The 25,967-nt window shown below is 37.9% G+C and overlaps 1 protein-coding gene across 1 annotated transcript in view; it reads left to right on the forward strand.

Moving 5' to 3' along the window:
• Positions 1 to 16,468: 16,468 nt before the first annotated feature.
• Positions 16,469 to 25,967, forward strand: part of DOK6 (docking protein 6) — a 236,454-nt gene continuing 226,955 nt past the window's right edge. Inside the window, exon 1 of the mRNA XM_061448884.1 lies at positions 16,469 to 16,658. Coding sequence (XP_061304868.1) covers positions 16,593 to 16,658 — 66 coding nt within the window. The 5' untranslated portion in view covers positions 16,469 to 16,592. The remainder of the gene's footprint in view (positions 16,659 to 25,967) is intronic.

The raw sequence follows: 25,967 nt of genomic DNA on the forward strand, positions 1-25,967 counted from the left end.
AGCAATCTGTCTGCCTGCAGAGACGTTTCACAGTCTGGAACTGAACTTAATTGTTGATTTCTCCTCAGAGGCAACATTTTTAGGGAAACATAAAGGAATAAAAGCTTTGGCCAAGCTACTGTCACTCTTCATGTGAAGGTTAATGTTTTAGGTTCTCCAGTTTGGTTCACCTGCCGCAGCCTGAAAGGACCCTCAGCAGTCAAAACCAGCAGTATTTTTTTCCTTGACTGAGCACAGAAATTAGGACATTTCAGACATTCTTAACTAGGAGGCATTAACAAATACACAATTCTTCCTGCCCTCAGTTTATTTTTTGATTAGGATAGAAACTGGCAAGTAACTCTGGCCTTTCAAAACCAGATGCATACATAGGAAAGGTTTAGGGATTTTAGCTGAGTTAAAAAGTTAATCTTTTCCAAGACAAAACCCCAACTTTCTCTTAGAGTTAGAATCTATGTCCAAAACTGCTCTGTCTTTTAACCTGCCCTTTTATCATACTAGCCTACTTGCTTTGTAGAATAAACAAATGTAGTCGTATAGGTCTTCTTACCTGAAGAGAAAAAATGTTTAATTGTGTCCTTTACCAGGAGAATGCTCTAATTACTGAATTTATAAGAAAATGTAGAACAAGATTTTTATATTTTTTCAGATGAAGCAGTTATATTTTGTAATAATATCATTGGGAATTCTGTAAAAAAAGCTAGTTTATCACATATTTTAAAGAGTTATGAGAAAGAAACAGGGCTTGCACATTCATTTTTCTCATATTTACTTCATGAAAAGTTATTTGGGTAAAATGGTCTAAATTCTTTAGAAGGAACAGACTTTACAATATCATTCAGTCAACAAACAGGTTACCTACACAGAAAATTCAAAGCCTATCCTACTTCTAATTAAAACAGATATCATCTAGAACAGTATGGTTCTTTGTCCTGCAGTGTATGAGGCATAGGCTAGTCAAACCAGCAAAGTTTTGTCAGGCTACCCATTCAACTAGGCAATTCCATTCATTTCACTTCAAAGCTGATTTCTCCCTTCCCCCTTTACTTTTTTTGGTGTATTTGGCCTCCAAACTAAAAAATCATTTGTTTTCCTAACGTTTTGGTTTCTCGATCTATAATTTTCTTCAAGATTCTTCTAGCAAGTGTATTGAGGAAATTCTTGCTGTCCATAAGATTTAGCATTCTTGTAGAATGCACTTGGAATAGACAATACATAAGAGAGAATCACAGCTGTGATAGATCAGCCTGTACCAAAGTCCCCTTCTTGAAAACAAAACAAGAACAAAAAAAAAATTACTTAATTAAAGGAAGAGGTGTTCTCAGCTTTTTTTTTTCCTCCCCCCAGGGAAAAAAAAAAAAGGTAGCTTGTATTTTTTGTAAATAATCATCTTCTCTGACTGTGCTGGTTGGCCTGCCAGCCACATTTGCTCTCTCAAAACCTGCAACTGCTCTTTTCTCTTTTCCCATAGGCACACATGAAATCCCTTTCTTCCAGACAGCTTGTCTGTAGATGAGTTACATGAACAACATTGTAGGAGATGGTCCAATGAGAAAGAGGTGATTACTTTTGAAGGCTTATCAACTTCTCTCAGAAATTAACTTGGCTTTCAGAAAGCAGCTTTCGACAGTACTCCCAGTAAACCTCCTCCTCCTCTTTTTCTTTTATTTTTGTCATTGACTTATGGCCAAAGGCATATTCCTCTTGACACAGACAGGCACCTCCGACAGTCTGTCTTAGAAACAAAATCAAATCAGCATACAAAAGAATAACATCACCCAAAATGTCCACCTAACTGAACAGGTAATGGTTTTGTTACTGCATGCTTTTGTTGAAGTCTGTTCAAAACCATAAACCTGCTTAGTCGTTGTTCCGTAATGGTCTATTGAGTCTCTGACTACCTTGACGCATAGCACATGGGTGAATGCCAACAAGTGAGCCTGAAAGGGCCACATCTGCCAGAGCACATCTGCACTGCAGCAGTTCATTGTGTGTAGTCTGCTCTACATAGGCTTCCCACTCACTCACACTTAACTGCCACTTCTCTGACAAATGCGGGTCTCTCTGGGGGCACCTTAAGATGGTAACATTTGAGTTCTCCTAACATTATACACCAAATCATAGAATCATAGGGTAGGGTTGGAAAGGACCTTAAGATCATCTAGTTCCAACCCCCCTCCACTGGGCAGGGACACCTCACACTAAACCATGTCACCCAAGGCTCTGTCTAACCTGGTCTTGAACACCGCCAGGGATGAAGCATTCACAACTTCCCTGAGCAACCCATTCCAGTCCCTCACCACCCTTACAGTAAAAAACTTCTTCTTCATATCTAATCTAAACTTCTCCTGTTTCAGTTTTAACCCATTACTCCTTGTTCTATCACTACAGTCGCTAATGAATAGTCACTCCCAGGCATCCTTATAAGCCCCCTTCAGGTACTGAAAAGCTGCTATGAGGTCTCCATACAGCCTTCTCTTCTCCAGGCTGAACATCCCCAACTTTCTCAGCCTATCTTCATACGGGAGGTGCTCCAGTTCCCTGATCATCCTCGTGGCCCTCCTCTGGACTCGTTCCAACAGTTCCATGTCCTTTTTATGTTGAGGACACCAGAACTGCGCACAATACTCCAAGTGAGGTCTCACGAGAGCAGAGCAGAGGTGCGGGATCACCTCCTTAAAATGGTTTTTAATACTGCAAGATTTGCCACTATCACATCTTGCATATGTCTTCTTCCTCCATCTGCCTGCTCTTTGCTTTTCTGTGCTTGTAGTTAATCAGTGTGCTCCACCACAATTTAGGCTTTAAGTGTCACTAAAGCGGAACTTTGCAGGTCTGCTTCCACTGCTTTTGAATTAAGACACTGCAAGATCCCTCCCACTTCCAATTGAATGAATTAATAACCCTCATTGTTTATGCAGCTTACTTTAGTATGCTTAAATCCTAAAGAGACCAGTATAGTTGTATCACCTATGTACAATCATTTAAATAAAAAAGTGAAAGCACAGCCTTTTGATTAAGAAAATAACTGCTCTTATTTTTGCATTATATAGACATTATTTCTGTACTTGGCAGTCTGTTAATGACTTTAAGCTGTGCCAGGCAAAAATAATAATGAATCATTCTCCAAGCTGCTGAATTAACTGATGAATTAGTATATACCGCTACCCTCTTTTTTTTCATCCCCTTCACCAAAAAAAAAAACCAACCCAGAAAACAGTTCTGGTTTTATCCAACACACTGAAAGGGTTATACTCTTGGGTCTGGAAAGACTGGATTTCATTGTTTTTGTTGACCAGAGTCCACTGAATTTAAATATCAGGTTGTCATTGCAATCTTGCTTAGTATGGAGAACACATCATAGTCCATCTGGGTGAAAACCTGAAAAATGGAAATGAAACAAGCATTTTGTTGTTTCAGCTTTTTATTGGTGGAGCTAGTTGAGAGTCAAACATGCCAAAATTTTAAAGATTACTTCTTTTAAAAAATTTGTGGTCTTGGCCACGGATGGTCATAACCCTTTTGTTATAAGTTATTGTGTTGTAAAAAGGGTAGTAGTTATCTTGAAGAGAGTCTTTTCCACTAAAGTGTGATGTCTATCATTAAAATAAATCTTCAGAAAATGTGTTTAATTTTATCAAAACTTCTAAGAATATTTATTTTGCTTTACTATTTCTATTAAAAAGACTAAATTTAACATAATACATTGTTATTGCATCTATATAAACCTTAAAATCACATACACATCATGAACAGAAAGAACAGATGTTTGCCAAATTTTTGTTTAAAAAAATTCCTATTGTTTGCTATGCATTTTTTATGTAATACTGACTGTTTCCATTGAGAAATGAAAAGTTTCAAGCCTTGAACATAAAAGTCCATGGTGATTTTTCTGACTTATGACGCTATTGTGTAGCTTACATTAACTTATATTGTGGCCTTCACTCTGCACAAGGCTGGTGTAGTATCAAAATCAAAACATGTAACATGTAAGGGGTACAAAAGAAGTCAGAAAGAAATTTTCTATTTTGTCATTCATGTTACTTCAGTCAGCTTTCTGTATTTAAACTGAATAATGACATCTAAATTTGGATTTTTGGTCACTTCTTTCATGCTAGTAAATTCAGTACATGCTAAAAAGGTATCAAAGTACTGCTCAAATGAATTAAGTAGTAGGGTAACTAACATTTGTTCTCCTTGAAACTAGGCAGATCTCAAGGCAAACACAGTATAGGATGGATGTAGAAGAGACTGAACAGGAGCTCTTAACAGATTCAACCTTTTCTCCAAAACCCTAGGACCCAAAAGAAATTTTTTTGTTCCTTGTGCATGTCTTAATACCCTGTTGAATTTCTTCACTTATAGATTTTTGGAAGAATAAAGCAAAAGTGGTCTTTTATTCTCCCCTTACAGAGGGGAAAAAAAAAATAGGTGAGGAAGTTTTTGTAATGTTTTTTTCCTTGAAAATATGACTAAGAAAGTCTTGAAGAGCATTAAAACTAAAAACAGAACTGGGTAAAAATACATTTTTTTTCAAATAATGATTAAGAAATATTTTCTCTCAATATGTAATGGTTCTGAGTTTCTTTTCAAAAGTTGACTCAAAACATGGACATCAACTAATGCTTATATTCATTTGCTCTCTATCAACCCTTTACACAGCGGTTACACAGTGTAGTGTTTGAAAGTCAATGCAAGGTATGACTCCCTATGTAGTCCTAGCTGTCATTGCACATAGTCCAAGGACATCAGCAATTCCCTGTCAAAAATTGCATTAGGCCAAGTAACTAAAGGCTGTACTAGCAAGCACTTAGGAAAAGAGGTAGATTGAGTACTGTGCAATCAATCTAAATTCTGACATTTCCAAATCCACCTTCCAATTCTCTTCCTTCTGCTCTTGCAGTAATGCGATACTTCCAGGCAGTGTCATGTGGCTGCTTAATACATTGCATAGTGGTAGTATTAACCTGGTCTGAGAATGTGCCAGGGTGAAATTTGCACACAGCCAAGATTTATTTCCCGAGGAACAGAAGTTAAGAGAAAAGACATTTCATTTTTTTGTACCTTCAGTCAGATTTGAATGAAAAGAGAAAACTCAGTCTTGTCATCTTCACAGATTTCTTCCCTTCAGGCTCCGCATTCTGCGGCAAATAGCAGAAATTTGGAAGTTTTGAAAAACTTCTTCAAATTGGAAAGCATTAGACATTTTGGACATATAAAAGGTGTAATAAGCTACTTTTATAATATTCAGGAAAGGATTTTCTGATCTCAGGTCTTGGCACCAGAAAGAATGTGACATTCACCATGAAAAATAAACTAACAAATAAGAAAACAATGAAAACCTGAGAAAAAAAGTGCCTCCATTATCCATAGATTAAAAGAAGTCCTGTTTGGTCCCATTTCCTGAAAGCATCTTTGTAAAATACATTTATTTCTTATGCAAATGTGTGAGGGAAAATGCTCCCATAACCTAAAGGGAAATTTTATGAGGTAAAAAATCTTCACTTGCTTCCTACTCATATGACATAGATGAGGCATTGCACATTTTATGGCATGCAAATGGAATTATAATTTTCTAAGTTGTACATTAGACCCACTCAAAAACTAAATGCATGCACACACACTGGTGAGAGTAGAACAGGCCTCCAGCTGCCCAGCTTTACTAGGAGGGGATATGGTAGTGCAGTACAGGGTTTGTAACCACTGTGGAACAGAGAGATATTTTACCTGCTGCTGTATGGCTGAGCTCTAGTAAGACATGATTGTTCCAAAGGTATTAATATATATACACACAAATATATAGATATGTATAAATCCATACTTAAATGCATAGATCATTAAAAATTCATCAGCAGAGTTATAGTAAAAGCATTATATAACTGGTAAACAGAAGGAAAAAGCTGAAGGAACCGTAAAAGCAATTGTAACAAGAGAAAGACAGCCTACACAATACGTAAATTAGATGAACTTCATACATGTCCAGAGAAAAACTAATAAAATATTGGCTCATATGTTGGACCTGCTTATTCAGTTCTTTGCAAATCCTAAATTGTTTATGCTTTCTACAGGAAAAGGATGAATAAACTTCCCCCCACACCAGTTTATGAATGCATACAAGCTTTGATTTTCTTGTTGTTCTGAGGCTTGCCACTTAGGTTTTCTGAATACCTGGGTAGTGGCACATATCCATGATCGTAAATGATCTTTAGCAGCACTCAAAGAAGATCCTCTGTTGCCTTTTTTAGAGATTTGATCCAAAGCCACAATATGACATTTTAGACATTGCCTGATTTAGAAGGTCTAGAATGAAAAATGCCAGCAGTTAAAACATAGTCATTCACTCCTCAAAGAGAAACACATCTCTCCATCAAGATTTTAAAATGGTGACATTTTTCTTTCTTTGTTTTTTGGTTTTTTTTTTAACTTCATGCGGAACCGTACATCTTTTTGATGATACATAAGTAGGTTTTATATTTTTGTGGTTTTCAGCTGTCATCCCCATGTCATGTGATTATGCATGCTTTCATTACCAAAACCTAACTTCATTGGTTTTGTTTTCATAGCAGTAGGGGAATGCAGAAGAACAGACTGCGTAGCTCACACTTCTGCTGTGACCCAGCTCCCTATGGTGTTGTGTCTTCTTCATCTTTGGCTGCTTCTATTGGTCTCATCCAAGACACTTTTTTGCATGCTTCTTAGTTTAAAAAACCTTCACTTTTATCAGCAGGCAGTAAATGAAACTTCTTCCTTGAGATTCCTTTAAACAGGGAGCAAGTGAAAAAGAGATTTTTTTTTCCATTTTTTTTTCATTGGTTGGGACTATGTGGCAGTATGAGGATGATGTTAGGATGAAGACAGTGTGCCAAATGTGCATTTAGTAATTATCTACTGTGAACCAAAGTTAGAAGTTTTCATTTTGCAGAGGAGGGAAAATTTAGTTTCAGATGTCTCTGAGGTTATTAGAAGAGATTTTGCTGTAGGTCTATTTTTCTATTTAAGCTATTCTATTGTACTAGACTCCCTTGTAGTGAGTAGTACGAATGGGTTGGCTACATTTAAAATGAAAAAACCAAAACCAAAAACAAAACCGAAACCCAACAAACCACAGTATTTTAGCAAAGTTAGAAAGTTTTGATTGTTAGATATTTTTAATTATTGTTGGCTTTTCATTGGAAAAAAAATGAAGAACTTAGCTGTATCACTAGTAAGTTAGGTATTACAATCCAAGCTGATCTACAGTTAATATACAATACTTTTTGTGTGCAGCAGGTAAAACTGATAGCCTAAAGTACCAAATAGCATTCTTAGAAAATTAATACTTAAAAAAATTAAGCTATAAAGGATACACTGAAGGAGTCTGAAGGTTTTTCTTCAAAGCTTTCACCCAAATGATATTTCTAGGGATCAAACCACCCCTACTTTTCCTGGATTCCGTTAGAGAAGGTAAACAAGCAACTGGTTTGATTTTAATGAAAAAGGATGTTAAGTTTGCCTCTTGATTTCTGCTCAGGTGTCATTCTGCTGTGTCTTTCCTTAATAATCTTAATGTGATCAGTAATAAATTGAAACAGTAAAACTATGAAGTATTAATTGGGATCTCTTCAATGTAATGCAATCGAACCGCAGGTAGGGTTGCTCTACTGCTCACCAGACTCTGAAAACATCACCTATAATATCATTGCTACTACCATTATTAGTATATTATTATTATTAGCTATTGCTTCTGTTTATTGTGTTCTGGGGAAAGAACATGAGGGATGTAGTTCAAAAGCCTTGTTTTCAGTTCCTCTTCTTTTTAATCTGAGCTGATGCCTAACCTTCATTACCATGCTGGTTGTCATTTCAAACAGGCATAGCCTTCATTGAGCATGAAAGAAACATTTTATTTGTAATTAACTTACGCATTCTTTTTAAACTTAACAAGCTGGTATACAAAAGTATCAAATTTTTAATTAATAAATGTTTCCCACATAAATATGCCTTCCAGAAAAGGAGCAATTAAAAAAAAATGCAAGTACAAATTGCAGATTCAGAGGAAAAAGAAAAAAATCTCAATTTTCAGTAAATAAAATGCTTACTGGAAACTGAATAACAGCGGTAATTATCTCATCTTTGAAATGAATAGTAATGCTTGCTCCTGATTAAAATAGTGAGGCATATTTAAAAGGTAAAGCTTGGATCATCTGTGGAAAAAAAAATAAATAAAAAACCCACAAGCAGCAAGAGCAAATACTAACATCACTTTCTAATAAAAGATGATAGTCAACTAATAACATATCTGATAGTAACAAATGATTAACTCAGAAATTTCTATCAAATCATTACTGTTGTCAGAAAAAACATTTAGAGCTCCAAACGGTTGGGTTCATCAAAAGTACTCCTTTAATATTACTGTCTTGGGAACAAAGGAATGAATTAGGTGCCCAGATTTGTATAACTAAATTGAAGCTATAAAAACAAAAATAAAAAAAAAAAAGCAGTCAAGTAAGTCAGATGCTGATGGATTCCTGGGTGATTTTTAAACATTCAAAAAATGTTTAACTCTATTTTATAGACATATACAAGAGCTTTATTGCACTGTCAGGTCATGAAAACAGATAAGAGCTCTACTTTAAGATACACTTTGGACCCTACATTTATTTATGCGTGAACATGTACTTACATGTACATTTAGAGATGAATATTAGATTTTCTCATTCAGTCTAAAATGTCACAAATGTTTTCAAATAAGAGCAATTTTTCAAGGAAAAAAGTTGTCTCATCTGAAAAGCCTATTTTGAATTATTTCACCTAGAAAAATGTTCATATATTCATTTTTTTTCAAACAAGTGTCTATTCATTTTCTATTTTCTCAAGCTGTAGTTTCAACTGTTCTATACGAGAATGAAAAAAACATTAACTACAAAAATAGTATGAAGTATTAACCTTAAAAGATTAAGGATTGGCAATTACCTACATACATAATACCTTTATTACTTCTAAATATCTACAGAAAGTCAGTGATGTAAATACTGAACCATTTTCCAAAGGTATTCAGGTAAGATTAAGTTGTGAAATCATATACATATGTGTTTGGAGATAAGTAGGGGAATATTTATGTTTTATACCCTACACTCCCTGAAGGTGGACCTACTGCCTACTCCTGATATTACCACCAATGGAGGATGAGGAATGATGACTTGGTAACACGCTAAAACCAGTGACATGACGCCGTGCTTCACTTCCAGTGGAAAACACATGGCTTTGAGGACTGAAATAGCTTTTTCCTCCTGCCTCTCCCCAACTGCCTACACAAAGAACTTAGGCTGGAATCTCTGGGGTCATATAAAGTAGAAAAAGTCAGTGTCAGCCCAGGCAAACTGCAGACTGCAAACATGATTCCTGCAGACTTGAATAGATTGGTGTTGGGTTTCTCCCCAGATTCAAATGCACAGTCACAAGGCTTATAAAGATGCAGTATAATCCACAAGCTCTTGGACTCTACCCAAAAGTTTATGGAAGTTAGACCTCCCCACAAGCTCGAACTTTTGTTTGGGACTATATGAATCCAGTCTACTTCTGTGAAAATTACAGGTACCGACAGCAACCACAGAATATCTCTGTAGATTTGACATCTCTTTCCTAGCACCAATCCAGATACACCCACACAACAGCTGAACATGCACCAGTTTAGGGTACAGTGTTTCAAGGATGTTCTCCGGCAAGCAAAGGGTTATAAAATAGTGGGATTGTACATGCTTCTGGAAGAGGTGCTTTAGCCAGTTCTGTAAAGCTTCTGTATGTTTTGTGTTAAGGTAAATAATGCAAGGTATGATGATGAGGCAGTGGGTTTGGGACAGTTACATCCTCCACTACCGTTAGTTATTCTATATTATGAATTATCTGGTATCCATAATGGCCACTATTTGAACTAGTGAAGGCATAAATATTGTTTTTGAGTGCACAGAAAACTTAAGCACTCAGTATCCAGGATTGCTGCAGTGTGAAGAGCTGGTGCACTGACAGTGCAGCTAGATTTTAAACAAGCCATTTTGTGAGCAAAACCAATGAACTGTAGACTGCTAAGAGTTTGTGATTTTTCTCCTCTATTAGATGTCCTAGCTTCAGTAACCACAACTCACCTGCAACTTCTGCAACACCTGGACACCTTCAAGACCAGGCCGGATGTGTTTCTGAGGAACCTCATCTAGTTGAAGAGGTTCCTGCTGATTGCAGAGGGGTTGGATCAGATGGCTTTTAATGGTCCGTTCCAACCCAAACTACTCTATGGTTCTATAAGAAGCGTATACTGTATGTAGTCCAGAGTGTGATCATAGGGATTGGCCAGAAGATAACAGCAATGCTGCATACGTGATAGATGAACATTACTTGCCTCCCCTTACTGACAGGAGTAGCTGCAGTCTTTGTTCTTCACCTGACATCAGTCTTCACAGAATTTCTAAGCTACTACCCACCTTCCATTTGTTTTATTCTCACCAGACTGAGCTGTCCACTAGGCTGTGCCAAGCTTCATAAGGATCCTTAGCATGTTCTCAAGGATGTTTCCTACTTATTTTCCAGGGTCTTCTTGCACATACAAATCTGTCCTACCTAACTCTTGTTATTTCTTCCCTTCAGACACTGGCAACTCCCAGGTACTCTGGACAGTACAATGCAATACATGTCAAACTGTAACTTTGACAATTCATAGCCATGGAAAATATGAAGAAAGGTAGAAAATAGGTGGGATTTTTTTTTTCTTTTCTTTTTTTTTTTTTTTTTTTAATACAGGACTTTCCATGATAGAAAATGTTGAAGAATCAGAATTCAAGTTTGTCCTAAAACTTCAGTGTACTTTGCTAAGTTTCAGCCTTTGAGTTCTTAAAGATCATTGTAATGGAATATAATACTTTCTACACAAAGTGTGATTTCATTCCCTCTAAATTTTCCTGCAGCTATTCCTGAAGATTATTGGAGTATCATAGGTAATATGCCAAACATAGTATTTTAAATAGAACACTTACATGGTATTCATCATGTTTCATGTTTAGAAATTGGCAGAAGCCAATCAGAAAATTATTGTGTTTATAGCTTTTCTGTATTTTTTTTTTTTTTGCAATGGGACAAAACTGAACAGGTGTTCTAATATGTAGCTGCCTTAATTCAGACATTGTTTCCCCATAAGCTGAATCGAAGTATCTTACTCTTGGATATTGTACTTCGTAGTCAAATATATCAGCCTAAGCGCTTTGTGATAAAGCCAGTATTCATATACTACTACTATCCTTGCTACAGTGCATTGCTCTCTAAAACCAGACTAGGGCAGACATCTGGGGAAAGTAGTGCCTTGGGCCACCTCTGAGACAGCACATCTTTCAAGATTAAGCAGTTTGTCAACACGGTTATCAAGGCCGCAACCATGCCCACAGTATTTCTTCTTTTGGTGCAAAGAACAGAATGCATAAATTATGATTTGTGTCAATGAGCAGAGTCTCAGAGGACCAGAGGTTTGACTGTCACTAGCTGTCTGACAGAAAAGCAGAGGTGACAGTATTTTCTGATCTCCAAAACCAGATTAATCAGATACAAAATATCACCCTGTAAACCAGAAAACCAGAAGAGGTCTTTTTTTTTTTCTTTTTTTACCTTTCTGACACAGGAAGAAGCAACAGGGTAAGATATCAGCCTATCTCGCTACTCTGTATTTGCGGCATGAAATACACACTATGGTTCTGGATAGTAAGCCAGTACTAAATATGCATGCAGTTTCATGCAGGAACTAATGGTTGTGCTTTTTACAATGCCCATGGAAAACAACAGTTTTTTAATATTGTCTATCTCAGTGATTTATGTTTCATGCTAGTTCACAAAGGACTCTACTTAGTATGTGATGTATGGACTGGAGCAAAATAATTGTCTAAGCCTAGCTGAAGGTAGGCTTCCAGGGCATTAATAATGCATTAGGTAATGTTTCTTTCTTGGTATTGTCTATGCAAATTTCTATTATCATAATAAAATTTACTGTTTGTTTTAGATTGGAAACAGCTTTATGCGAGAACATGTTTTTATCAGATGTCTTGATTAAATACTGACTGCCAGTTCCCTGATGAACTTTTAACCAGAGTTTTCCCTTTAGACTCAGCACATATTTGGTCAGGAAAGAAAAGGAAGAAACAGCTTGCTTTGCTAAAAACTGAGAGGGAGCTCTCTGTGCTCCTCTTTCCAAGTGTGGTGAAAGTCTACACTGGCTGGAAACTTTAAACACTGATAACTGTCACTGGAGAATCATTCATGAATGTAAACAGGGAACATATAAAGTCAGATTTAAAACATATACTGCCAAAAATTGTTCATTTTGTCAAGCAAGCACAGATGAAGACCATTTCATTTAAATAAATTACTTTCTGACAGAGGCAAATGGCAATACATATTGTCTGTCCAAAATAGATTTGATTGCACTTATGTTAGGTAGATTAGAAATTAACTTCTCCGCTTGAAATAATTTGTGACTTGATTATCTGCTGAATCATTTCCTTTTCCAAATGATGATTTCACATCAACAGACATATCAGAAATAATCTTTTACAAAATATATAAGACATTAGTACATGGCAATGTATTCTTCAGAAGGACTCACACACTGTCTTTCCTGCCTCTTCTTTCTGGCTCCGTTGAGTTGGTACCTGTTGAATTTCTGAAAACATTTACCTTTCTCAGATGTTGGTAGAAAAAGAGGATAAAGCATTTGGGGCCACTGCTTTGGGAATCTTTCTTCATAAATTATGACTTTTCACAGCAAATACAGTATATTAATATGTTATGAACACAAAACTATTTTTGTGGGGAAGTAACAAGACAGTTTGGCTGTCTTCCTGTGATTCAGAGTGGCCTTGCTATGTATTTGTACCACAAGCTGCCCATGGGACCCATAAGCAAATGAATATTTGATCATTCTGACTGCTGCTATCTAAAGAAGCTGAAAATAAATGCCAGACTGATCATCTTATAAGCTCAGGCTGGCTAGTTTACACTCTGTAGAATGTAGAATGAAAATGCTTTGCACTTTACACACATTTTGCTACCTCTGATTGCATTTTTATGGTAATAAATAATAATAATTCAATTCATGCACTTATTTAAAAGACATATACAAAAGCAATAATAAATAATAGAGATAAAGCCATTGAAACTTACTAATAGAGATATGCTTAACTGTACTATCAAAATCATTTTCCATGCATGTTATATCGCAAAATAATATACTCAAGAATAAATGGCTGATTAGCTTTGGAAATATGTCACCTTCTTCAATTTCTCTGGCAGAAATTTCTCCAAACAGTAGAGTTCTGACAACAAGACATGCATATTAGGGAGGTAGAACAAGTTCTGTTGCATTGTTCGTTACCTCTTACTGCAGAGACTGAAGAACTGAAAAATGCCTGGGAATGTCAGATGTTCTGAAACTGCTGCCTCTTTCATACAATGTACAGCACAATCTTAGAAATATTAAATAGAAAAATAAATAAATAGATAAATAAATGAATAAAAATCATACCATTAGTTCTATTGCTATTTGAGAACACATACAATTTTTCTCAGATCCCACAAGTCAATTTCTGTGTATCTGAGAGATGGTGAAAAGGAGGGAGGGACTGTGTGCAAAATCAGGTCTACAAACCTGCAAATCTTTCAGGGTTAACCTGTAAGGGAAATGTCTTTTTGTCAGTTAATTGAATAGGATTATGTACTTTTCTGGTTGGCAATTGAAAAGAAATGCTCCTCTCCTTTTTGATCCTTCAAGAGCTTTCTGTACCTTAAACAATCACTCGTTTCATTTTGAACAAAGCTTATGTTTAATATGTTGTAAGGTGCCTTGAAAGAATTTTCTTGTAGGCATATCCCAGTTTTCTCTCTAAAATTACAGAATATTATGATTTGACATGTTGTTAAAGCAGAAATTATGGAAGAAGTAATATTCTGCCCAAAGTAAAAGTTAGAAGTTAAAATATCCTTTTAACATTTATATAGTAATGTATAAATACCTAGGTATTTATAAACATATAGTATAAATACCTAGGAAGCCACAACTGGATATAAGATAAGTATTTTTGTCTATTTTTCTCTATTCCTTTTCATTATCATATCTTATATATCTTATATAGCAGTTTTTGCTTGAATAAAAATAATACGAAATCTTACTCCTAGCAGATGTTCCAAAAATCATATAAACAGGAATTAAGCTGAGAAAATAAAAGGACAGGTAAGCTTTCATCTGCTTCATTTAGTAACTGACCATGGCAAAAAATTCAGAACAAACAAAATAAAAAATATTATTCTGGGGAATGAGATTTTTCTTGACCTGGTATAATTTCATATCCATCAGACTTGGATGCAAAGCCAACAGTAGTCAATGAATATGCAAGAGACTTCAGATGATAATATTAAGATTCTGGAGATTTTGTTTGTTTTGTTTTTAAATAGGATGTGATAGCTGGCTTATGGTGGACTAGCAAAAATACTTTCAGCACAGTTAAGTGTTTTGGAAATCAGAAACAGCAAGCTTCCTCTTTTATCTCCCATTTCCCCCATATAGAATCATAGAATGATTTGGGTTGGAAGGGACCTTCAAAAGTTATCTAGTTCAACCCCCTGCAGTAAAGGTCATCTTCAACTAGATGAGATTGCTCAGAGTCCCATCCAGTCTGACCCTGACTGTTTCCGGGGGTGGGATACCTACCACCTCTCTGGGGAACCTGTTCCACTGTCTCACCACCATGATGGTAAAAAATTTCTTCCTTATACCTAGTCTAGATGTACCTTCTTTTCATTTAAAACCATTACCCATTGTCCTATTGCAACATGCCCTGCTTAAATGTTTGTCCCGTCTTTCTTGTAGGTCCCTTTCAAGTATTGAAATACCACAGTAAGGTCTCCCCAGAGCCTTCTTTTATCCAGCTGAATAACCCCAATTTTCTCAGCCTTTCTCCATGGAAGAAGTGCTCCATCCTCTGATCATTTTTGTGTCCAGCCTCTGGACCCGCTTTAATAGGTCTGTGTCTTTCCAATGCTGAGGATTCCTGGAAGCAGTAGTCCAGGTAGTTATATGGAGTGAAGATACAAAGCTTTTCCTCACAATTCTATCACCCAAACACTGTAATCAGTTTTCTAGTTTATAACTTTTCTATTTGCTGCAAGATTAATCTCTAGATGTAAGTTCAGAAGAGTTTTATGGAGAAACTCTAATTTGCAGAAGTTTGGATACACAAAACCAACTGAATTATAAGAAACATCATAATCCATTTGCTAAGAATATTGTCTATTGATTTTGAAAATCTGGAATGAATCTGACAAACTTACAGCTATAGAAATATGTTTCATTGCCCCAGTCTGTAGCACACCGTATGCTGCAAATTCTGATTCAAAAAACTTCAGGGCAATAGTGCAGTAGAAAGCAGACATCTAGGAAAAGAGCTTATGAAGCTTTTATTAAGCTTATAATAAAAATAATCACTGAAAGCATTTATGAAGTACAATTTTATAGAACAAGAAAAATTCACTCGTCCATCCTAAACATTTGTAGTTTTTCTTTCTCAAGCAATTTAGGTTCATTCTTGTCCATCCCTGTTTTGCATATGACTAGAGAAAACACAAAGCAATTCCAATTATTTTCGTTCTTCCTAATCTCTTCTAAACATTTCCTATTTTGTTTTGGTGTTTTCCAGAAGTCATTCTTTTTTGCTAGATCTACCCCAAGAAGCAGCCTAAGTAGTTAAAGACACAGTCATCACTGCGGAGGGCAGAATGCCCATGTGCGCCACCTCATTTTTCAAGTTCAGATAGACTTGTGCGCTTTTTTTTTTTCTTTTGCTTTTGTAGTTTAGGTATTTGTTTCATTGAGCTAGTTGTGTTGACACAATGTTTGAACGTTGGGTGATGGGCGTCTACTGCTCGGCTTCCTGGATACACACACAGAAAGATGTCCTCCTGGGCCGTGTTTCCCAAGGGGTCTGCACCAGTGTCAGAGTGGAGACAAGTGGGTAAAACCGCAGAGCCCGAGGAGAACATCTCGCCCCAGCTCCGCGTCCTGCCCGGGCGCGGCGGGGACTCACCCCACCGGTATCGGGACACGGGCGCCGGCTCACCAGGGAGCCCCCGATACCCGGCCGCGGCCAGAGCCGCCGCTGCAGGCGGGCGCCGCGGTGGCGGCGCCGGGGGCGGTGTCCACTCTCCGCTCCGCCCGCCGCCCCGCCCGCCTCCCCGGCCGTAGGCGCGGGCAGCAGCGAAGCCGCCGCCGGGTGGAGCAGAGTGGGGCCGGGCTGGGCCGGCGGGCAGGGCGGCGGTGCGGGGAAAGGGAGCGAGAGAGCAGGCGGGCGGAGGAAGAGCGGAGCGGTCGCAATCAGTCCCAGGTGCGGAGCGGGGCGGAGCAGGGCGGAGCAGCCGCGGGAAGAGCGCGGAGCGAAGCGCGGCGCCTGCCGCTGCCTGAATGCCAGAGGCGCCTCGGGAGCCGGCGGTCGGCGGCACCCAGGAGGGCCCGGGGGAAGAGGAGGACGAGGAGGAGGCGGCGGCGAAGGAGGACGAGAAGAGCGGAGCGGAGGAAGCAGGCAGCGCTGGCTATGGCCTCCAACTTTAACGATATAGTCAAACAGGGCTACGTGAAAATCCGTAGCAGGAAGCTGGGGGTAAGTGAGCTCTCCCTTCGCCGGGGTGGGGGCCGGGGTGGGGGCGAGGCGCTGGCTGCTCGGGAGGCAGCCCTGGGGGCGGTGGTCCCCCGGCCTGGGGCCGCCAGCGCTGGGAGCGGCGACCTGCTGCTGCTGCCGCCGCCCCTGCTGTTCGGACTTCGCTCCCGTCTCTGTGAGGGTCGGTGGGGATTCGCTGCCATTGCACATCGGAGAGAGCCGGCTTCGCCCCTCTCCGTCTCCGGGAAAGCGTCGCTCCTCCCTTCTTTCTTAGCGAGCGCCTTCCAGGGTCACTGTCAGCGGAAAGCATCGCCCCATCCCTGCGTCCTCCCGAGTCCCGCAGCTCAGGCCAGGGCAGACACCCTATCCTTGGGCGACTTTACCCCCGCCTGCCCCTCGCCCTGCTGGGGCTTGGGTGGGTGAGGAAGGCTCAGGCAGGATCTGTAAAAAACTTTGTGCACAGATTCTCCATCCATCCACCTTTCGTTTCGGGAAGGGGGTGTCTTCAATCAGGGCAAGGTCTGAAAGTATTGGAGGCTGGTACCAGAACAGCCCACTAGTAACTAAGAAAAGTGGAGTAGGGGGCTGGTGCCCTAGGGCATGGGTGCTGGGGAAGGGGAGCCTGTAGCGGAACGGGCGGCCGGGATGGAGGGAAGGGGGTGTGAGCTGCTTGGACTGAAAGGCAGATGAAGAGGCTGGCAGTGATCAAAACTAGTGGCCGACTCTTGGCTGAGGGTGGCTGGCTTCTGCACCCACTGGGATGTTCAGTGAGACCGAAGGTAACACCGTGTTACCAGATTGACCACGGGCACTTTCCTTGCTGGGGCGCAGCGAGCCTTGAAGAGGCAGTGAAGTCGGAGCAGAGAGCGTTCAGGAGCCAGTGTTTTCTAAACTTCAGAGAGTCCCAGCACTCACCAGTTCGGACTTTCTCCTACCCTTTGTGTGTGTGGGAACGAGAAGACTCAGGGGAGCTGGAATCCTTGAGGCTGCTGATGTTGCCAATAATCCCAAGAGACCAGGGTCACTGTGAGCTAGAAACTGAACTTGGCTGGGGCTTGGAGCGGTTCTTTGGGTTCACCCGTGTTTTTTTCTCCAGGTGAAGTACTGGGTCCCTGCGTGCTCTCCCCTCCAGGAAGGTGGACTGCTTCTCCCTGCTTCCCTCAAAACCTAACAGAGCAGGGGCCATGTGAAATCTCCCATCCTCCCAAGTTGTGCTCTGCGAGTTTATCACAGTGCTAGTATTTATCTCCTCCTCCTCCCCTCTTCTCCCTTCCCCCAAGATGCCGTGCTTTGCTTGCAGACACAGTGTGCGCGATGGTGGGAGACTAATCATAAACTGACCTTTGGACCACTTCAGTGCCTCAGCAGGGCTGTTAATTCCAAAAGAGCACAGAAGAGTTTGGTCCCAACCCTTAATAGCGCCAGCTCCAAATGTGTGAGAGATGGTGTGAATTCAAAGAGAATGGATGCTCTTATTAATGATTTTGCATCCCTAGAGTCACTCCATGCATCAGTCAATCATTAGTCTATCTGAAGAAGCAATTTCTAAGCCTTAGTTTAGCAGTCCTCTGCTTAATCTTTGCTCATCAGTTTGCTCAGCAGTGTTATTAGATGCGCCCAACACAAAGCAGTGAGATGGTGTCCCATCACCTTGATGTTGGTAGCTGAAAGCAGGGTTAATCTATTTGATCTGCAAATCTGTATTTGAAGGTATCTCAGAGTCATTTAAGTGTGAAATTATGTCTATGCATATCTCTCTGTATGCAAATACTTTTATATACCTGTGTGTGTAGTGTGTATGCAACAAATGGGGAGTTCATATTACAGTAGTGTTGGATGATACTTGCTGAGTTGTGAAAATGAATTTATGGAAACAGTGGTATGTCATTGCAGCATATCTTAAGTAGCTTGGATATTTTATTTTGAGACAATCTGATTTTTTTGAGGAGGTGGAAATATAACTCCATTTTTTTGAGTGGATATTATTCATGGTCAGAATGATTATCATACTTCTACACTAAGCAGAAGTGAAACAATTCAGACAGGATCAATGGAGAATTTTCTCCTACTGAAGAGGTGTGTGTGTGGGCAACAATCAGACTATACAGCCCCAGGCAGGTGGTGATATACGCTTAAATATGACATACAGGGATGCACATCTGAATAAATCTGTTAAGTACAATGTAAAATGGATTATGTTTTATAGAAAATAGCATCAAAATTCAGATGAGTGTGATGGTTGAAAGGTATGAATATGTGTGTATATATCCATAGATAATTGGATTCTTGTGACTGAATTTTTAAATGAATGCAATTTTTAGTCACTAAGTGAAACATTAAAGGTTTGTGGGGTTTTTTTTTCCCTTGTGTTTGTCTCCAAATCCAAACCTTAATGAATTGCACTAGAGCTGTCATAATGTGGGTGAATATAGCAGTTTTCAGGGATAGAAATGTCTGTTAACAAATGAATATTTTTAACCTCCAAAAACATTGAAAGGAGAGAGGAGAGCTATGGGTTCTGGAAATGAAGGCTAAGATAATCTTGAAATATGTAAATAGAATTGTACCTCTTGCTGATTATGTTTCATTCTAATACACTGGAAATTGCTGTTTTGGGGGGGGAAGGGGGGGTGTTTGGCTTTTTTTTGTGGTTTGTTTTTTTTTTTGTTGGTCATAGTAGTATACATTCTTTGTATATTTCGATGTCTCCTGAAAAGTAGATTGATGAGAACTTGGAGAGCTGAGGTGACTAATACCAATTTTGGTGCTAGACTTGGGCAATAAAAGTAATTCTAACCTTTAGGCTGGTAGCCAACTCATTACTAAAATTCTTCCAGTGCAGCTTTTACTCTGTCTTGTTTCATGACTGAGGAAGCACTGGCTGGGAATCAAATGGAAGATACTTCAATATAATGCAACGTATTAAGTTTCAGGTAAATCTGTGTGACATAAAACCATACAGCAAGATCAGATAGCGCATGTAATTTTATTTAAAAAAAAAAAATCCAACAGTAACAGTCTTTAATTTGGTCTGGTAGAATTTAGTTTTCCAAGAATTCTGTTTTCAGAATCCCAAGTTGTAAGTCTTCTTATTACCTCCTTTTATTGATTTTGTACTTTGTAAAATGCAAACTCTTTATGATTTCCCTCCCAAAGGTATAAGATATTTACCTCTGCTTTATTACAGCTGTACCTTTCTTTAAATATTTGTTACCCTGGCTACCTACTTCCCACATAGCTGCAAATTGTTTTAATAGTATGCATGAGTGCTGTCATCAGTCATGGAGGATGGACAGATGTTCAGCCTGAGCTACAGTTAGGACTTAGAGCTATTTTGCTATCAGTAAGTGATTCTATTCAGAAAGGTTATTTGAAGTCAAAGATGAGACTTAAGTCTTGATGGGACTGCAGGGCAAGAGATACTGTGATAGTTTGCTCTTACTTTTTTTAGGTGATACCTGATCATTGAGAATTTTGCAGCCTTTTCACCATAATCATCAAATCTACCATTGGATTTGCATCTTAATGGACTCCTGTATGTGTTCAGACAGTCCAGTATGTTCAAGTAGACTTCATTTTTCTGATATCTTTAGGTTGTTAAAGTAGCTCCTTTTGATGTAGGGTCAGATAGTCAGCTTGCCGAAATGAGGAGCTTTATCAGCCTCTCTGTTGTTATCTGACATCTGCCTCCATTGGGATTATTATGGTTTCTGCCATGGAGCTATCAGGCTAGGAAGAGACATCCACCCAGTTAGACCATTTAGTTTATTTCCTTACTTTTGTTCAGCATGAGCTGTACTTAAAACATGTCTATGGTGCCTTGTAATTTTAAATACATATTAAAGCCCATATAGTAATCAGTCTTGCATGTATACATGACATTTCATCGAGATACCACAAGTATTGTTGAAACCTAAAAATTGTAGTCGGTGAGGATAATTGTAATTAAAAATCTTTTTAAAATCTGTTTCCTTGCAGCCTAGATATGCCTTTCTTTTCAGTACTCTTGGCATTCCTGTGCTGTTTGATATTTTGCTTTTTCCCTAATACTGTATAAAGGAAATACCTCATTCTTGCAGCCATTACATTTGACCTGTGTGACCCTCCTTTGAAATAAATTTGATTGTAATGTGGTGTGCTGTTCAGATCAGAAGAGGTCATTTGTGTAGCATAGAACAGGACTGTACTCCCTTTGTTCTTTTGGAATCTTTCATACTTGTGTCACATTAAAATTCATATGACACAATTTTATACTGTGCTGGCTGTGCTCGTAGGGTGAAACTTTCTTGTAACAGATTGGAATCCCTTTGTTGCCTCCTAATAAAATAAACTGTGAGGATTTCATGCCTTGTTGAAGTGCTGTTCCTTAGATGAAAAACAATTTGATGTCACATTAGGAAGTCTAATTAAAAATGAGCTTTGTGCCATTTCTATAGTCTTGGTTTGACCCATATCAACCTTTGAAGTAATAATCTTTTCGTCTGTGTGGGTATTTGTATTTATTTATTTATTTATTTTTTGTATGCTTTGGTCACAGAGCAGAATCCTATCTATCAAAAGTTTTCACGAGGTTGGTGAATAAATACTGATTTTTCTGTGTTTCCACATACTAAGTAGAGTTATTTCCCGAGTGGTTCGACTTATACTCTAATACTGCTATCTGAAGAGAAAATTGTACCCGTCAGTCAGTCTTGATTCAGTAATAAGTAACAGGTAGCTCTTAGTCACCAAATGAAAAGTTTTACCATATAACTACCCCCCTATCTTAACTACACTTTTAGATCATTGCAGGTACCTTTTCTGGAAATGAACATAGTGTTTCTTCTTCTGCTGTCAACTGTGTCTTCATCAATCAGCTATGAATATGAACCTCTGATTGCAGCTTGGCTTCTTTTGGAGTAGTGCAGTATGTGTATTATAAAATCCTAACATTTAATTGATGTTGTGTATATATTTAGGGTGAAGAAAGCAAAGGGATCTGCAAAATGTCCTGAGTTTGAGGTTAAGTGGTTGATGGCAGCAACCTTGCAAGTGGGTCACAATGAAATCAGAGGGCTGAGTAAAGGTTCATCTGTTTCTTTTGAGTTGCCGTAGCATATTCTAAGAAACAAACAGACAAATGAAAAAGCCCAAGAAAATAGTGCAGCTTGGAATAGATATCTTTTCCATAGTTTATTTTATGCTATTACCTATGGGAAATCTGCTCAACTTGTTTGAAAGCACTGAGAGTGCAGTTTATAACTGCATCCTGGCAGATAACCTAAACTATGAGTTACATCTCAGTGCGTGAAAATGATTCAAATGGAACTGCAGAAACCAAATTCCTATCTATAATGAATTTATTTTTTGTAAAGTTCCAGACTGACAGAATTCTTTCTATGTAAGGAAGTTCCTTTTTTATGCTGGCTCAAGACCCCCTGAGATATGGAATTAAAAGGATTTCACTGTAATCCATTTAAGCAGCTAGTCAGATTTACTACTTAATAGCAAAAGAAAGTATCATTTAAAATACCAAAAACTACTGCTTTCAAGACTTCTCTGTAGCTACAGTTACATGAATGGATTTGAGGAATTAAATGGAAAATACATGGATTTCCAATTCGGTCATTATGGAAAGAACAGTAATTCTGAGCTTTTGACCAGTTCATATTGATCAAGCATATTGGGCAGGAAACGGAAAGGAATATCTGGCAGCCATTGTAAACAAGGACAAAAGTCCAACTCTTTTTTTTTTTTTTTTAATGCTAATATTTGTATTTAAGCGAATTTGTGAGTCAGGCTTGTGGTAAGCACTTTGGAGTTGCTGTGTTCCCCAGTTGCTTTTCTTGATGTGCTTTTCCATCTGTTGACTCTCAAGAGGTCTGATAGCCAAAGTTCTATTAATTTTTGTAATGGATGGTGCATATTTAAATGGACAAATAGTTTATCTTTTGCAGATGGCATATCACATCCATGTTATCAGTGGATTATAGCTGCTTCTATTTTTACTCTTGTGTGTAATATCATTAGCATTAACTGAGATTACACCTTAGCTGTATGAAGATTACACAAAGAGAAGTGTTTGTAAACTTGATCTGTTTCCCTTGTGTATTGTGAGATGGTAAAATTTTGAGAGTTTGTGTCTCCTGTAAGGTGATGGCCTTCTGGTTTGTTTTTTTTTTTTTTTTTTCTTCATTTCGGAGTCTGTAATTTTTGTCCTAAGATGGACATTAAAGACTATGAAAAGACACCAAAGTCAATTTAAAGGTACCCATTGACTTGGATGGCTTTGGTTCAGAGTCCAGGCAAGAGCATTAGCCACATGCATAGAACATGAATCTCCTTGTTGTAAAATGCCTTTCAAATCCTACTCAAAGGAGTTGTGCTTTCTCAAATCGTTAATTATAGATGGAGCAGTCTCTATGAATCCTTGAAATACACAAGGAATTATGCATGTAATTCCAGTAGGGAGTTTTCTTTCTAGTTTTTTAGAAATAATCTCTCTTCGAATCATTCATTCAGATTTTTGCAAGCAGTGCAAAATGCTTTATAGCGGTTGCCTGGCAACAACATATTCAGGCAACAGCATATGTGAATCAGTTGTTAGTTGTACATTTATATATACATGACTATGTACAGATAACACATTTTAGATAGGAACTAAAGAGGAATTTTTTTAATAAACCCCTCTCAAAAAAAAAAGTACAAATAAAGGGTTTTGGGTCCACATGACGTTGGACAGTTTGTCTTTTATTTTTGGCTCTGTAAAAGATGTGCTATTTGAACAGCTTTTCACAAATGTCATGATGTAGTTAATATACTCATGCAGTCATACTGAGTTATATTACATATTCTTGTTGAAGGTAAAAATACTTTAATATGTGTAGATGCTAAATTATGTCCCTCACTGGTCTTTAATAATGTGTTATTGAAGCAAAATGTGGGTAGTTTATATTGTAGACTTTCACATCTGTTATATTAAAGATAATAATTGTATATGTTCTGTGTGTTGTGCTTTAATCTCTTCAATTTGCAATGCATTTCTAAGATTCAAAAAGATATCAGTGTATTGTATTTAATCATCATTTAGCTGATTTTTTAATTTTTTTTCCCCAAGCTAAAATACATAATTACAATCTAGATACCATGAAATGCCTTTAGCAAAGTCAACAAAGCTAAAGAAGGAAACCTTTTAATCTTGTGAAGCAAGTTTGTATATGGTAGGTCAAAATTGCATACTTAGAAAAGTTGAGGAAAAGTGGAGTTTGCAGTATCCTAACACTTTTGTGTCACATAAGTGCTCTCTTTCCATTAGTATTTTTTTACTGTTCAGGAAGCATCCCCACACATCGTGTCTGAGAAGAAAATATGTGTGATTGTTTAGTGCAGCTAGTAAATCACTCTAACTGGTAGAAGTCAATATATGTGATTGTTTAGTGCAGGTAGTAAATCACTATAACTGGTAGAAGTCAAGAGATTTTCAAACAGTAGATTTTCAGCTGGTGTGAGAATTGTATCTACTGACTCCAGGAGTAGTCTTATTGACCAGCATAGGCAGAGTCTTTCTTGAAAAGCTGACACTAAAACAGAGGAGTTTTGAAGATTGATGTCCATACTGAAGTCTACTTAGAAATTAAGGTAAAAAGTAATGCGGTCGGTAAGGTATTAATGAAATGTACTTCTTTTCAGTGAGCTCCACTAGAAAGTAAGTCTTCCATATTTTGCAGCTTTTTAACAATTGTAATGTGTGAAATGTGTCATTACCATCATACTGAGAGGTTACAAGACCATGCAAATGAAGCCTCACAGGAATTACTGTTCACTTTAGATGCACATAAATTAGGAAGATAATTAATGAAAGTGGTACATCTCTTAAAAGATCTTTCTCTCTGTTGTTCATTAGCCAAACTGGTCCTCATCCTCTCCAGCTTTTCTGCACTGAACTTTGGAAATGTTGTATACATTGTGTCAGAGGAGGTAGACAGTGCCGGTTCATTGCAGAAAGAATTAATAGCAAAGTTTGATATCAAAAGTTTTTCACTATGTAGAATCAAGTTAGGACTGCTTTTTAGCAGAAAGTTTGTAGTACTTCTAATACTTTCTGTTCTTTGTTCCTGGAATAATTTTGTTAGACACTTACTCTGAGGTCCCCTGCCCTCAGAGTGAACTGGTATATTATCTTTTCTCAGGCAAGCTTCTTTTTCCTTCAAAGAGGAAAGAATACATGGAATCTTACAAAATAATAATACAAAAGTGTTTTCTGAAGGAGTAATTATTGCTTGTGTACAGTGCCTAGAAAGTGGAGACTGCTTGTGGTTGGCCTTTTGGTATTACTGTGATAAATATAATCTGAATTATAATTGTTTTTATTTTTTGTTCTTGTTTATCAATCTTCCTTTAGAGAATATAGTCTTTGATAAAGTAATTACCTTGATACAGTAGCTGCATTTTCTAGTCCAAGTATGATGAGAGAATGTTAAAAAAATAAAATGAGGCTTAACTAAGAATGAAGAAAAGTTCCATTTTAACTGATGATATACTAAATTATTAATCACTGGATTAGTATGATGATAATAAGGTACTTTCAAATGAAATTATTCTGCTGATGAAAGTATTTTTTGTTGATGCAGTTAGAATAATAATACTTTCTCTGAATGATAATTATTCTTATTCTTTAAACTGTACTTTTAAACTCTGTCTATGAATACCTCATCAGGATGTGGAGTTTCCTATAAGAACAGAAAAAGAGCAGGGGTTTCTTGGCACAGAAAAAGCAAGCTGTACTTGATAAGTGCATCCTCCTTTCAGTTGCTAAATACCTTGAGATCTGACGTGTAGCAGGCACTGAAGGTCCTCAGCTTCTCATATTATTCTTAATTAACATAATTCTTATTTATCTGTCAATTATGCAAGGCCAAATACTATGTTAGTGAGAATTTTTACTCTTACATTAGCCTTTCTTGTTCTTAAACTGCAAGGTGTTTACCTACTGTCCAAGAGAGATTGAGGTTTATCATCTGGGATGGTTTAAATTTCTCATCTGAGAATATATTTACTGACTTCTGAGTATCAGAGAGGTAATAAAGATGTATCAAGCTATAATTCTGTATGTAGTACTGAATTTGATGCTTGGTATTATTATTCTCAAAGTTAGTTTTTAGAACTTCATCCATGTATACTGTTACTGATAATCCTAACAAGATCGAGACTTAGAGAGATACAAATACACGAAGAATTTTTGAGAGTGAGGAGAAATACAATGCTGCTGTTGGTCTTTCATTTGAAAAGCATTTATGTGTGTATACGTACGTATGTATATGGAAGAAAAGCAGC

This window comes from Pezoporus flaviventris, unplaced genomic scaffold (assembly GCF_033815535.1).
Source record: "Pezoporus flaviventris isolate CSIRO_AGI_PZ_B2104156 unplaced genomic scaffold, CSIRO_AGI_Pfla_v1 ptg000007l, whole genome shotgun sequence".
Lineage (NCBI taxonomy): Eukaryota > Metazoa > Chordata > Aves > Psittaciformes > Psittacidae > Pezoporus > Pezoporus flaviventris.